At 42.8% G+C, this 15,953-nt stretch overlaps 1 protein-coding gene across 6 annotated transcripts in view; it reads left to right on the top strand.

Annotated features, from left to right (window-relative positions):
- eml1 (EMAP like 1) overlaps positions 1-15,953 on the top strand; it is a 55,864-nt gene continuing 39,911 nt past the window's right edge. For 5 of the 6 annotated variants that reach the window (XM_069661350.1, XM_069661351.1, XM_069661352.1 and 2 more), the window contains exon 1: positions 13,334-13,913. In XM_069661350.1, coding sequence (XP_069517451.1) covers positions 13,847-13,913 — 67 coding nt within the window. In that variant the 5' untranslated portion in view covers positions 13,334-13,846. Of the gene's footprint in view, positions 195-13,333; positions 13,914-15,953 lie in introns of those variants that run through there. The other variant, XM_069661353.1, reaches the window with a different exon arrangement.

Consider the following 15,953-nt stretch of genomic DNA (forward strand, 5'->3'; position numbering starts at 1 on the left):
TACACAGAGAGAGGGTGATATTTTAGAGCCTAAAACAGAGTTTGACCAAAGATACTTAAAAAAATAAGAGGTGACGAATTCAGAGGTCGCAACAGGCTGCAGAAACTCAACTGAGACCAAAGAAGACACAGTCCTGGTCCTCTTCCCTCTCTCTCTCTCTCTCGCCATGTCTGACTGTGAGGGGCTTCCTACGGGTAAGCGAAAACAGAGAGCACACGTGCATGCATTGAGAGAAATATGTGAAATGCATATCCGTGCTTACATACTTGTAAATTATTTGGAGTTGTGTGTCATGCACATGTATGTTTGATGGATGAGGCCTTAGCCGACTGCTGGAAGAGCTCACCCTGCAAGTATTCAGCTGCAGAGAGGAGCTGGTTCAGTTTGGGCCCTTATATGGAGACTTGTAGAGGATTCCCTCTGGTTTCATGAAAATAATGCAGAATGGCAGCGGAAAGCAGGAGTTTAAATCAGAGGAATGTAAAGAAGAAAGGAAAGGAGACAGTTGGATGGCGGTAGGAAGATACGTGTTTTACTGGATACGTCTACTAGCAGCATGTTTTAAAGATGTGTTGTGTGTGTGTGTGTGTGTGTGTGTGCTTCCTGCATAGTGTGTGTGTCAGCTAAGCATTAAGCGAAGGGTCGTTTCCCATAAGTGCAGCCATGCTGACAGATGAGCTAAAGGCCTTACTACCGCCTGGCTGACAGACTAACACAAACAATCAGTTATAAATAGAAACCTTCCCCTTGTCTTCTCCTCTCACTCACTCATGTTTCAGCCTCTTTCCCGTCTCCTCTCCTTCTCATCCCTCTCCGTCCTTTTTTATCTCCTTTTCCTCTCTGGCTCTGCTCGAGCGTGATTCCCTTGAACATGACTCAGCAGGATGTTTGATGTTGTCAATTACAGATCCTTCAGGCATGACAGCCATCGCCAAGATGGTGGTTGTTTTGTTTGATAGGCAGCTAACCACACCTATAGATTATCCGCCTTATCACGGTGGATTAGGGATTTGACAGGAAATGGCATTGAAATCAGTGAGCGACATCACTGTGACTCACTTACAGGCGCAGAACAGCCTCTAACTCAGAGCTTGATTCTGCAAATAGATAACATTTTATGGTAGCTGCTGTAATTTTAAAGAATTTAGCCTGATGTTTCCAGTGTTACACTGAAATGTTCCTCATCTACACACTGTTAGACAGAAAGTAGAGCCAGTATTCTGCCTGCGCTTGATGTGTATCCTTACCACACTTATTCCAAGTTAAATCCAACATTTATTTATTTACAATTTATCAAAGGGAATATTTCAAGATTATTTTTTGTGCGTTTTTCCCTTTATTTAAAGGACAGCGGAAGACATTTTTGGAGAAGGGAGTGGGGTGATGGTCGAGCCTGCGGCTGCTGCATCTCGGACTATAGCCTCTGTATATAAGGAGCCTGCTCTAAAAACTGAGCAAAACCAGCTCCCCTATAATTTGCTATATTTTATTGAGACATCTTTTATTTTTAGAAACCTTTGGATGCTTGAATTTAACATAATAGTTAAGGATGTTAAACAGGATTAAACAGCCTTGTCAAACACCGAGAACTGAGGCGTGTGTGTGCAAACATGACAGCGTTGTAATGGACAATGACGCACTGAGGATGTGTGGGAAAGAAGATGTTATCTTAAGGAAACGGTGCTCACAGGAAACAGCACTTGTAGAAATAAACAGTTCAGAAAAGTAGGGAAGGATTCAAGTTCAGTTTCAGCAAACTGGAGCCTTTAAGCAAAACGCAGAGCGCAGAAATGTTGATTGTCACAGGTGTTACTGATTACATTAACGATGTCTAAACATGTCTGAACATGCCCAATACTCTGAAGCCACTTCATGTAATTAGGCCATTATTACTTACACCTGTGCTTTTCCTGCAGTGACACCTTAAATGTACTAATTGAAATGGGTTGCACAGTTACCATTTATACTGTGTGTTATTTAGCATCAGTGAAAGAAAGCTTTAACAATGCAATAAGGGATGTAGTCAGCTGCTGATAGTCAGAGTTGTATCGACCTCCAAGCATGGGACAAAATGAGGAAGCAGTTCAGCTAGCACCCTGCAGGTGGCAGTATTAGCATATTTAATGAATAGTGGTACTGATACTGAAGGAAAGGAAAAGCACAGGCCTCAAAAGTGGGAATTGGAAAAGGGTATGAAAAGGGGGATTAAGGATACAAAAGTGGAGAAAATTAGAGATGACAAAAGAAGGGAGGAGAGGAGGAAGTGAAAGGGGAGTTAAAGGAAGATAGGAGGTAAGGAATAAAGAGGGAGACGGGGAGGGTAAGGAGGATAAAGGGGATGAGGAGCGAGGCGGTGGCCCAGGAGATGAGTTTGTTGAAAAATGAAAGGCATAGCTGGCTGTTGTGTGTCTGTAACTGAGACTTATGGGGGCATCAATGGGAGCTGACATGTCTTAAAGTGATGGACGGATATTAGCATCCAGGGGCTACCGCCTGCAAAGCAGATGCTGTACAAGGAGACGTGTGTGTGTGTGTGTGTGTTTAGAAATGCAGATGAAAGATGAAGACAACGTCATGGCCCTCTGACGTCAGCCCTCCATCTGTGCCCTGAATACGAGGACACGTAGCTTTTGCTGACGGTGGACGTCCTCCTCTTAACGAACTGGCTGAAAAAAATGGGTCATTTGTCGCACACTCACCTGCAGTGAGACACACATAGAGGAGCATCCCTGCCTCGATATATTATGCATAAGAGTGAACTCTGCAGCAGACGCCAGATTTCCTCAGCACAGTTTATTTTGGGCTGTATCGATCTGAGAGACGAGGTGCTCTGACTTTGAAAGGGAAGAGGAGAGAAGGAGGCAGGAGGAAGTAACGTAAAGATTAACATGAAAGGGAAAGTAGAAGGCCGTGGGAGGTAGTGCATGAAAAGAGAGGGATAGATAACACTGTGTGCTGAAGGGGTATGCATTTACATCCATGTTCGCATATATAAATGTGTGTGTGCAGGTTTGTACAGAGAGAAAGCAGAGTTCTTGGTTGTTCAGGAAGTGGGGGAAGGGTGTACATGGATGTTTCAGCAGCCAAGTCAGATGTGATTAATGTTGTCGTCGCTTGAGAGAACACAGCCCTGCACACTGCGATACAACCGTGTGTCCATATTACACACCAGAGCACTGCTGGACTTTATTATAAGGTGAACTTAAAAAGATAAATGGGTCGTTTTACAGCAGTAAATGGTTAATAAATTACAACGTCTCCCACTGACCTGCAAGGCGCTGTTTGCGCCTTTTTAATGGCCATAAGCAGCAGGCACATTAGTACATTTGCATGGACTTTAGCCTGCTGGATGTCACCAATCATGCTCCACTTCTGTGTCCAAGTTATCTCTCATTAACATATAGATTACATATATAGAAGTGTGTGTGCTTTATAACCATCCTCCCCACCTTTATGGCATCATTAGTGTAAAGGCGAGGAGGTCAGACAGAGAGGAAGGAGGCGGGAAGAAGGTATCAAAGGTTGACACAGAAGCAATGAAAGCTCAAGTAACACCACCCATTATGATTCGATATGGTGCTGTGATGTTGTGAATGTTACACCTCTGTGCAGAATAATATTGTAGGTCCCCTTTTCTGGCACATCCTTTTATGTGTGCCTCTTTTTCTCGCCCGCCTGCCTATCTGCTCATGACAGTCCTCTCAAAGTGTATGAATGTGTGCACGCTGGAAATCTAATCCTGTTCTCTGCACATATACTGTATCTATTGTACGTCTGCCCACTCCATCCTGGAAGAGGGAGCTGTCCTCCTTTGCTGCCTTGCTGTTTCTTCCCTATATTCCCCATTAAAGGGTTTCTTTGGGGAGCTTTTCCTTAGCCTACACATCAAGGGTCTTAGGAAAGAGGGTTTTGTTTGCTATAAAGATTTTGTGAAAGCCTTTTGTGGCCCTTCCTGTTCGGTAAATAGTAAGTATGTCATCTCTAAAAAGCACATGTTGAAAATAGTGCTGGTTACAGTGGCAGGGTCATATGTCGTATACAAACCAATGGTGGCAATGGATGATATTTAGCCTAGTTCCCCCTAAAGATATATTTAGTTGTAAATGGTCACCAGTCTCTCTTACTTTGGACTGTTGGTGTAACTAAACACAAAACATTCAATTTACGTACTTACTTATCGGTTGACATTCACTTATAGCATTACCCTAACTTAGTTAGCATCAACTCAGCTCGGCTATTGTTATACTATCAGTTGAATTCAAACCTAAAGGACATATATTCCTTCTTACTGAAACTTAAATGAGCGGATACTATACTGATATCTGCCCTTTCAATATGAGGCTGAAGTCAAGAGATGGTTATCCTTAGCGATAGTCTACTAGCTAGCTTCTGGCTATCCAGAGACTTTTTAAAATCACTTCCAAACACAGTAACTTGTCGTTTTTGCTAGGTTTCCAGGAAACCAGCTAATTAGTCAAGAAAGAGTCTGGAACTTAACAAGGGTAAAACATAAATTGTGGTTTTTACACGTTTGTGTATCAACCTTTTTTTGTTTCCTTTCAACAGAGCCAGAGCTAACTGCTTCAACAGCTAACAGCTATGCTAATATCTCCCGGGTGTAGCCTCATAATTAACGTACAGACATTCGAACGGGATCAATCCTATAATCTACAGTAACTCACAGAAAGAACGCTAATAAGTGCCCCAAATTTTAAACTGATTGTTTAAGGCACTTTTGATGAAGGGTCAGAATCAGGAATTAGCAGTTTTAGCAGTGATAAGCTTTGATAATTGCTGCTAAGTGCCTCTAAAATGCGGTAGGTATGACAGTCAGGTAATGTCAGGTACAAACACAAGTCAAGTAAAAGTTGCTAAATACAGTTCAGAATGAGATCAGGTGTAATCTATGTCAAACAACAAATCATGAAACTTGATGCAGACTTTGTTGTTAGCATTTCAAAAGCGTAACAGGGCTGTGAGAAGCACTGGCACAAAAATACTGTCTCACTCCCCGGCTTTACAGCATCAAAATTTAATGCTCTTAGCGTAAAAGTCAACTGAAAGTCAGGTGATACTAAGCTGAGTATTTACTCAGTCAAAATAAAGTGTTATCAGTTAAACTAGAGGGAGGAACAGCTTACAGTATCTTAAAAAATTTGGTTTGGTGACCCATAACTCCTCAATGCGGGTTTATCTGTTTGACAGGGTGATATATTCCACCACACAGAGAAGAGAAGCGAAGCAGAAGTACAGCATGTAATGCTGCTCCACAGCCTCAGGATTAGGAGCTATTTACAGCCCAAAAGCAGATTCTCCTCTTCCGCACTCACGTGCCGTCTCTGCCGCTCTCATAAAGTCTGTCTTAACACGGCATTCACAGAGACTTAACAGGGGATACACCATGTTTCTCTCTTAGCCACCAAACATGTTCACTATCATTCACTTACAGAAAAATGAGTGTAGCTACAGAACCACACCCAAGCCTTTATTAACTGATTTAACTGTTCATTAAGCGTATCCATTTTACCCATGTAATGCTGCCATTGAAAATAGGAAGTCATCCAACTGAATGAAGAATGAGTAAATCTTTACAATGCATTGTCGCACCACAGTAAGACTAAACACATCTCCTAGACTCTCTCTTTTCAATAAGTGGAAAGTGGGTAAATGTGGGTCTTTGTTGATTTTATAGAGTCTGGAAGTGGATCTGTGCATGCATAATGCCGTCAGAGACCATGACCAAAAGACTGCACTAAAAACACAAGTGGTGACCCAGTTTTTTCCTGAATCATAGCATCATCATTTGGCATTTCTGCTGCTTGTGTGGCCCACAACAGAGCACTGCAGTGTGTTGCTGCCATTTGCTTTCATCCTGTAGCCTTATTTCAGCACAAATTGGACCAAAATTTGTAATACAATCTTTGTCAGTTGACTATTTTCATTGGCTTCAAAAACTTAAAAACTTAGAAGTAGAGTTTGTGGCAATGGGTGGTACAAAGAAGTATTGACTTTACATACAGTGTTATTTTCTATACTGAACATTTTTTTTGCAGCTCTGTGGATAGCAACAACTTCTTGATAGACATCTATGCAAGTTGGTACAGATGCCCTTGATTACTAAGACTTATCCTTATAAACAATTGAATTAACGTAGTGTCATCATAAGGTTGACATTTGTGGTTAAAATTGAAATGTATAAACATCTATTTGATAGACTGCCACGGAATGAAGTACACACTTTTGGTCACGATTTGAGTTTGTCCAAAAATTATGGTTATGACCAAATACCTGCAAAATGGAAACATGCTTGCTAAACACAGAGAACCTGTTTGCCTGCTAAAGTTAGCATTTAGTCGGAGATATAGCTTCCTAGATTCAAATTTTAGCATGATAACACTCTAATGAACATGGTAAACATACTCAATATGTTAGCATATTGAGAACTTGTTTGCTTGCTTAAGTTAGCATTTAGCAGGTACCTACAGCTTCATAGATTCAAACGTTAGCATGATAACACTACTTTCTAAACATCAATATGTAAGCATCTTGATAACTTGTTTGCTAGCTAAAGTTAGCATTTAGCTGGTACTTATAAATTCAAATGTAAGCATTAGGCTATAAAACTCTAAACTGAGATAACAATCATGGTAAACACACTTGCTTAAAGTCAATATGTTAGCCTGTTAGTTAGCATTTAGCTGGCCCTCTTCATGGCGCTGTCAACGTGGCTGTAGACTTGGCTGATAAAAATTTAACCCTTGTGGTTTCCCTGAAGCAGAGCTGTGAAAAAACCATTATCACTCTGTTGGATTCTCCCTCATTGAAAGTAGGTCACATTTCCTCCTCATAATTCATGATGACAGAAACTTTCAACAGCTCTTCTTTGTGGATTCTAGTTCATCTTGCAGCGTTAAATTAAAACATTTGTTTCTCTTTCACAGGTACAGCTGATAGTGGCTTGTCAGTTAACTAGTTTCTTTTTAAAGCTAATAATGCCTGATGTCAAGGGACCACATTTCTTTATTCAGTGCCACAAAATGTGTTTAAGTCTTGAAGCCTATTCTGATAAGCATGTATCAGAGATGACAGGTTATTTTCCCCAGCAGGTGGAAATTATGTATTTTCAACAGTCACTCAGCTGATTTACTCTCTGCTCTCACATTCAATCTGTCTCTCTCCGTCTCTATCTCTGCTCTCCTGTCCAGACAGTTATTAGAGAGACCGAACCTGTCAGTCACGGGCTGTATTACATCCTCTGCTGGTCTGGCCTCTTCTGGTGATCCAGGTGAATCAATAGCAGATACTGTTAAGAGCTGTCACACTGTCATGCTGTCAGAATTGATCTTGGCAGTATCGACCGAAGCCCAAGGTGAGATAAGATAGGAAAAGATAAGAAATGTGTTTCTATTGCAAGAAGTTGGGCATTTTAGTGTCAAAGAAAAATAATGGATGTAGTCCTTGTAGTGCTAGCTGCCCTGTGAGTCTGTAGTTATAGACCCTGTGCTGCTAAAGGTTAACACTTAGCATGCTAACATGCTCAAGATGACAAAGCTAACGAGTATGTTTAGCAGGTATTATGTACTATTTTCTCCATCTTGGTTAGTGAATAAGGTCCTGTGTCCACAAGGCGTCTTATTTCTGAGCGCCAGCATCTTTTTTCAATTCTATCCAATGGGGACAGAGCGTATGTGGCCGCCAAGAGAAAAAGAGCTGCACCCAGCGTCTTTTTTCAGAGCGTTCTGCCTTTTTTTTGTGCGGTCACTCCGAGCACTTCGAGTTTAAAATCTCTGAACTTTACAAAAAGGTTCTTGTGTTGTCACTACTGCTTCTTTCCGGCAACCAATCAGATGGGGCACCACTCGTCGCCCTGGTTATCACCAAATATGGAGGAGCAACTTGTTTTGGCAGTTTCTGTCCACTGGAGATAGATAGAGACCGAAAAGCACATTTGTTGTTGTGCTTTTATCGCCCTACGCGTTGTAAGCTGTGTAGTGACTTAAACGTATTGTTGTCATGAAAACAAAACCCACGTGCAGTGTTTTTTCTCTCATCATGTGCAGCCTTTTTTCTTTCACCACACAAGCACTTTATCCCAGTGCTCCCCAGCGCCCTGCAAGCACCAGAAAAAGGCGCTATGTGGCCTTAGCATGCTAAGAGTTAGCTTCAGCGCTATGGCGCGATTGTTTGTACCAACTTTCATGGCATTACAGTTTCTTTCCAACCTATAAATGTCAGTCTGCTGGTAAAACACTAGATGAAAATTTGTGTCACAAAAGTAGGTTTCATCCAATGAATATCTCTTTAAAATTTCCTGACAATTCATCCAATAGTTTTGTCCTCACAAAATGTTATTCTTGTCGATATGTCCACAAAAAGATTATGTAAAGTCTAAAATTGATACCAGCCCCTGTCGTTATCTTGCACTGTAAGACAATAGGTTGACATAAGGACTGTTGAACTTGGTGTGATTGTTATCACCAGGAAATAAATGAATAACACATGTTGCGGTGAGGATTTTACTCTCTTCTTCCTGTTGGCTTGTATCCGGCGACCTTTGTTACCTGCTGCTACATTTACAAGTTATATTTGACACTTTCACCTTTCTCTTTTCCCATGTGAGAGAATAAACTATCCAAATATTATGTATGACTTTGGATGCGTTTGATCTTATTTTGATTTTACCATTTTCACTTTCTTATATGTTGACAAGGATATTTAAGAAGCGGCTGTGAAACTAAATCTGGCAGCACTCCCAGTGTCGCTGTAATGTTTAACTTCTTTCATCAAACTTTCACTCGCTAAAACATTTTCATAAAAGGGTTTATAAACAGGCCTCAGCTGTGCAGCTTGACTGACTGTAACGAATTCTGTGTCCCCAGGCTTTGTTTGATTTTTAGTGTTTATGAATCATCAAGACCCCCGGTCGGATTAACTCATGGTGTAAAGCACAAACCAGCCCAATAACCAGGACAGGCTCACAGATGGTGGCTGGATCATACAGAGGATTGACCTTGTTTCCTCCTCAGATCTGGATTTGATTGAGTGTAATCCTGGCCCACTGACAGACTGACTGAACGTCTGTGGATAAAACTAAAGTCAGCAGTTTCTGTCTATTGTTGGAAGAAAAAAAGAAATGAACAACAGTATGAATTTGACCTTCAGATGCCTCCTGAGGACCAAAGCTGTAAAAACAGCAGGCTGGGTGAGAGAGAAATGGAGACCTCATGCCAAGCCTGGCTAAAGTACTCTGAGGCTTCATACACTGAACCTCTGGCAGATGTGTTTGATAAGATATCTGCATGTGCTCTGACCCTGCAGGTTATAAATAAACATCTTATTATTTAAGCTCTACATGATTAACACTGAACCCTTTTAACTCTTAATTTTATCCCAAAGCTGCTTTAAATGTATTAAAAGCATTCATGACACTTTGACAGTGTCGCATTAGTGCTTGTTCTAAGATATTACTAAAGGTACAACATACATGAAATAGTGAAAGCATGTTTTTATAGCTGTAGTGTTGAGACTCTGCAGACCGAGCGGAGTTTGGTAACTCATTCCACAGATGAGAAGAGTCTTGTAAGCAACTTAAGGCCCTGTTGTGATGGGAGTACCAGGCGCCTTTCATTGGCGGATCGTAGTGGGCGGAAGGGAGTGTAGACCTGGATGAGGGCGTTCAGGTAGGCAGGAGCCGTCTTTGTTGCTGTTTTGTAAGCGAGCAACAGGGTTTTGAATTTGAAGCCAGTGGAGGGAACAGTGGAGTGACTTGTGCTGTTTTGGGTTAGTTGAGGACCAGTCGAGCTGCTGCGTTTGGATCATCTGCAGAGGTTTGCATGTGCATGCAGGAAGGCCTGCCAGTAGGGAGTTGCAGTAGTCAATGCATGATATTACGAGAGTCTGTACCAGCAGTTGTGTTGAATGCTCTGACAGGTTGGGTCTGATGTTCCTGATGTTGTACAGGGCAAATCGACTTGATCGAGCAATCAAGGCCAGCTTTGGTATCTCCATTAGAATTTTAATCACAAGTTTGACCAATCCTTGGTGACTTAACAAATCTGTTAATATTTAAGAGCTTAATCCTGCAATCAATGACTATTTTCCCACATTAACACGTCATAACTTCTACAGTTAGTGAACAAAGACTTAAGGTACTTTCTTGTCATTTGGATTGTTGTGTTTCTGGCCACCTGGTGAACATACGTCTAATAATCACTCACTGCTCTGTACCAAATCCTGAGGGAAATTTGTGGCTCTTTAGCGGTTGAATGCTCCAATATGTTCACCAGCTTGTTTCCTGCTGTCTGTGTGCTGTTTGATGCACGTAGTGTGCGGAGATTTTTCACCGAAAAAGTTGCGGGGCGAACAGCTAGAAAGAATGAGCTACAAATGCGTATAAAAACATGTACTATGGCTGCTTTCTAGCAAGTGAAATAGCCTGATATTGTTCACCAAATTACAAAGCAGTTTGTACATGTCTCTTTGGCTCACAGACTGCCTGTTGTGGTCTGCACACATTCACTATTTGTTATTGGAAGTGACACTGCACAGCACTATCCTGTTTATATTTTAAGTCCATGTGCGTGTGTGTGTGTGTTTATGCACCCTCTGGTTTCATGTCAAGGGTGGGAGGGGGGAGTTCAAAAGGCCGCTGTGCAAAGAGGAGGGGTGGAGCCGCAGCAGCAGCAGCTCCAACGCCTGCCACCCGCCAGGCTAGGTGGGGTTTAGGGACCCATGGGGAGGGGATTTTGGAGGGAATGCACCCCAGTTTTAGCTGCCTCTTCTCACGTGAGCGCATGCACCGAGACACGCAGACATAAAAACCAGACCTGTCCTTAATCTTCATCCCAAATCTGCCCTAGAATGAGATTTGCAATAATCTGAACCCTCTTTAGACAAAACACCAGAGTGAGACGCAGGCTTCAGAGTGAAAACACAAAGGATGTTTACAGGGTGTGTTGCTTGCTTTCTCCGGGAGTGAGGCTGCGTGAAATTCCTCTCTGTATCTGGATCAAAACACTGGATTTTGTGGCCTTTTGGTGGCAGAAAAAACCCTGAAATGTGACGCATACTTTCAAAATAAAAGCAAATACCTGGATGCATTTCTCCACATTGTAGCTGTTGATAAGAGCATTAGCTGAAGCTGCAGACTTTAAGTTATTTAGATGGTGTAAAGGTCAACGCTTATCCCTATGTCTGCGTGTTTTCAGCTGTAATATCCATGTGATTCTTCAAACAACCGTCACAGTGTGTAAATGCAACACGGGTCAACAAAGAGCACCTTCTCTTCTCGCATAATCCTGTCTTCTGCTGAGCTTTGGGGCCTTGATGCTGTTGTGTAATAAGTGAAGCAGAGTGCAGTGTTTTCCTCGGGGAGCGGAGGAAGCAGGGAATATGAAGGCCGCAGCTCTGAGGTCAACAACATGGAGGCCTTGAGCCATGCACTGATGAACTGTTAAAAGGCGCTTCACTGCTTCCCTTTCATGCTGCTGTAGGAGGTCACGTTCAGCCGGGACACCTTTGAACCAGAAAGGATTGTGGGTATTATGAGCGATACCTGCACGGGTAGAACAGATTGCTGTGAGAGAAACAAATCCTTTGTCGGCTCCGTCTTGAGATCTCGCACGAAAAGGGGGGGAATGTTTCAGACGTGAATATAGGCCACAGACTCTGTCGCCTTTGGGCTGATTATTTTTCCCTGCAAGCTTGAACTATAAATAATGCAAAGACCCCCCCCTTCTTCTCCTCCCTGCACATGCAACTACAAACCCCCCAGTTCTTTTTCAAAAGGTATCCCCCTTTTTTTCTCCTCACAAAACTCCCACCCTGCTCACTTTTTAATTTGCTCCCTCTCTTTCTTTCCCCCCTCCCCCTCTCTATCCCATTTATTTCTCTCTTCTTCCTCAATCCCCCAGCCTCCCTTTCATTCTCTCCCCCTCTCGTCCTTGTTTTAAAGATCCCTCGCTCTCTGTGCAGGCTGCGGCGTGGCAGATAAGACGCACAGAGGACAGAATGATAATCATGTTTAGCCACAGCAGTGATGCCCTGCCAGCGTTCAGTCTGAGTGTGCGGCTGCAGGAGAGATGTGATGCTGGTTTGTTATGGTGTGTCCCCACATGACTCCATACCATTACACAGAGTGTGTGTGAGAGAGGCTGTGTATGTGTGGAAGAGCAGGGGAATAATGTAGATACTCCACTAACTGCTATTTATTGATTTCAGGACCCACTGTGTTTAAGCATTGGTTTGTTTTCTTGATTCGTAATTACATTTTCATCCTACCTTGTCGTCTCCTCTCCTCTTTTCCTTTCCTTTCCTCTCTCCTTCTTTCTCTTTCCCTCTTCTCCTCTCCTCATTTCTTATCTTTTCTCCTCTCATATCCTTCTCAACCCCATCTTCTTTTCTCCTCGCCTTTTACATCCTCTCCTCTTATTCCCCAAATCATCCCCTCTTTTCTTCCTTTCATTTCCTCTCTCCTTCATTCCTCTCCTTTCTTCTTTTGCTTGTCCCCTCATTTCATCTCCTTACCTAATTTCTCCCCTCCTATCCTCCTACCTTCACTTCTTCTGTCCTTTCTCTCCTCCACTCTCTTTCTTTATCCTATCCTCTTTTGTCCTCCTCCCTCATCTTTTCTCTCCTTCTCTATCCTCTTCTGTTTGTCTCTTTTTTTTCATCCTTTCCTCTCATACCCTACTTTTTCCTCTCGGTTTTGCCTTTCTTTTCCTTCCTCTCTCCATCCTTCTCTCATCTCCTCTCTTCTTTTACCTGTCCCCTCACAACTTCTATTTCCCTTTCCTCCCCTCCTTTCTCTTCTTTTCTCCTCTCCTCTCCTCTTCTTCATCCTCTTTTAGGCTCGCCTTTCTTCTCTGCTCTTGCTTCCTCTCCTTTCCTCTTCTGTCCACTTCTCTCCTCACTTCCCCTCTTTTCTATTCCTTTCTCCTCTCATTATCTCTCCTCCTGCCCTACCTTCACTCCCCCTTTCTCCTCACTTTTTGTCCTCCTCTCCCCTCTTTTATTCTACCCTGTCTTCTCCCTCTCTTCTTCACCTCCCTTTCTCTCTTCACTTCTTATTTGTCCTCATCTCCTTCCTTGTCACCTTTACCACCTTCCTCTCCGCTCCTTTATCCTTTCTCTTCACCTCTTTTGTCCTCCTCTCTCCTCTTTTATTCTACCTTCTTCTCTCCCTCTCTCCTCTCCCACCATGAGAGAGGAGGAGGATCTTTCCGGCAGGCCCTCCCCCCTGCGCTCTGACTCGTCCACACTGTGTGACAGGGGGAAGGCTGGGCTGTCCCGAGCTTTATCTAAACACACTCACACACACTCACACAGCCTCTGACACACACACACACATAAACACACACACACAGAGCCTCCCTGCGCTCAGCTCAAGCCCTCTTAAAGCTGTTTTTGCGCCGGAGATCAGCGAGAGCTAACGACACACAGCTGCCTCTCCCGGAGACAGAAGGACGAGAGGAGAAGAGAGGGAGGAGAAACGAGGGAGAGGAGGGAGGACAGGACGAGAGAAGAGGAAAACAAACCCACCAGCAGCCTCTTAACTTCTGTGTCTCTGGTGCAGCTCGTTCTTCAGCAGGGAGTGTTTTCTGCTTTAGTTCAGGACTTTTATTGTGAAAAAAGAGGAAAAGGTTGGAGTTCACATGACATAATCGGAGTGAATGGGTTGCCATGGTGACTCACCCAGGGAGCCTGACCCGTGCAGAGTGAATGGAGGGAGCGCCTTGGACGCCAAGTGAACGATAAACTAACGGAGGAGAGAGAGAGAGCGAGGAAGAGTAGGAGGAAGGAGTGGTGGATAACAGAGGGAACACAGAGGAGCGAACAGAGGTTGAGAATGGAGGACGGCTTTTCCAGCTACAGCAGCTTGTATGACACCTCGTCACTGCTACAGTTCTGCAACGGTAACACCAACTAATCCTCTTCCTCACCCTTCCTCCCCCTTTACCTCTGCTGCATGTTGTTTCTGTGGGTTTGACATGTCACCGGCTGAGTGGCGAAAACTTGACACCAAGTAGAGATGTGTGTGTTGAGACCAGACAGAGCTATTTTAGTTACAGTAAAAGGAGTTTATGTTATAGCGCATGATATGTCCCTCATTTTAAAGCTGGGAGATATTTGGCTGGGAAACTTGGACAGAGCACCGCAAACATATTGAAATAAGACTGTAATATGCTGGGCGATGTGGCCAAAATCCCGTGAAATAGGATTTTTCATATCTCAATATCGATATATATCACGATATCATTTCTGGTAATTTAACAAGTAATAAGTCTATATGAAATAACCTATTTGGGATAATCCTGTGTAAATTGAATACTTGACAAATAAAAAGTGCTGAGTTTCCGTTTTCACTTGGGCTAAGCCCGAGTCCTTTTCTGCACGTAATGTTCACGTTAATAAACAGCGCCTCCCTCTATGGTTCGCTCCAGGTTCACTCCCACGTGCAAGGATTATCGTAAAGCGTTGTCAAACTGACGTAAAAACTGCCATCAAGAGTGCCGGCAGAGTTTTAGCTTGAAAACTTTTGATTCTCAATCCATGAAAAGAGAATTTATACACCAAAAACAAGTGCATGATATCTCCCCAAATTGTTAAACCTGACGGAGATTTAGCTAAAAAGCTAGCTAGCGCACAATATTTCCCCTCATGTTTTTGAGCTGGCTTATATTTAGCTTAAAAACTTTGAAAGCATTTCATTCTAAACATGACAGATGACTTTACATAAAAAAGGTTACAAAAATGAAGGGAAATGTCCTGGAATCAAGGGTGAAAAGAGTTTATCTCTTATGTTTTAATATGTTCCCACATTTTTTTGCCTTGCAGAGATTTAGCTAACTAGCAACAAAGAATTTGATCGTAATTGTCACCGGTGCTTTTGCGTTGTGTTGGAAAGGGATGAATGAAGCTTGGACACCAGGATTCATTGAATTTTGGACCACCGTTTAATCTGGCAAAGAACCTCCATGTCAGTCACACAGCCCACTCCAACTCCAACACAGGTCAGATAAATATAGAGCACGCAAGCTAGCCTAACTTGCCGTAACATTAAGCTAGCTGCAGTCAGTATTAAACCAACTCAATATATCAACAGGTTGCAACAGACATTAAACATTGTCGCAAATAGAAATATGCATAAAAGAATGCAATTAATAAGGAGTTGGATTTGGATAATGACTTGGCTGAAACGAATGAGACCCCCTCTCCCACTGTGATCGTACAAAAGGGGAGAGGGGAGGGGGCAAAACTTATACATAGAAACAACCACAGAAGAAGAAGCACATTATACTAGCACATTTTGGAGCTCTAAGGTCCTCCCAGTCAAACAGAGACAATCACCAGGTACATTTTTGTGTAATTATGACAAAAAAACAGTGACACACACAGGTGCATATATAGTACGACCCTATTACATTAAAACATGGACAGAGGACACTGTAGAAACGCTGTAGAGTTGAAGGAAATACCCCGAAATCAAGGTTGAAAAAGGGTTTGTCTTTGATGTTTTAGTGCCTGACATTTCCTTCATTTTTATGCCCTGTAGAGATTTTGCTAGAAAACTTGGAAAACATTTGATTGTAAACACATGGACAGAAGGCTTTTACAGCAAAATCTCTCTGTCAAACTGAAGGAAATGCCCTGAAATCAAGGCCAGAATAATGTCAACAGTGAACATGGGCCAGCCGCCATCAGGAGAGCCAATAAACAAAGACGGAGGGAGGACGAGGAGCGGTCCTTCGCTCACAGCGCTGCCCTGATTACTCCGGTTCTGCTTGATGTGATGAGGGCTCTGTTATGAATATATTTCCCCCCTGTTGGCAGAACAGAGATGACAGAACAGGACAGACACTATTGCTCATGTTGCTTGCTGCACTAATGTTATTCATTTGCTTGTAGCGGGAGAAACTGTACTTGAGGCTTCTGATGTTATGGGTGGGAGAGGG

The sequence above is a fragment of the Semicossyphus pulcher genome, unplaced genomic scaffold, assembly GCF_022749685.1.
Source record: "Semicossyphus pulcher isolate SPU_LCO1_2020_fin unplaced genomic scaffold, fSemPul1.0.p SCAF_14, whole genome shotgun sequence".
Classification (NCBI taxonomy): domain Eukaryota; kingdom Metazoa; phylum Chordata; class Actinopteri; order Labriformes; family Labridae; genus Semicossyphus; species Semicossyphus pulcher.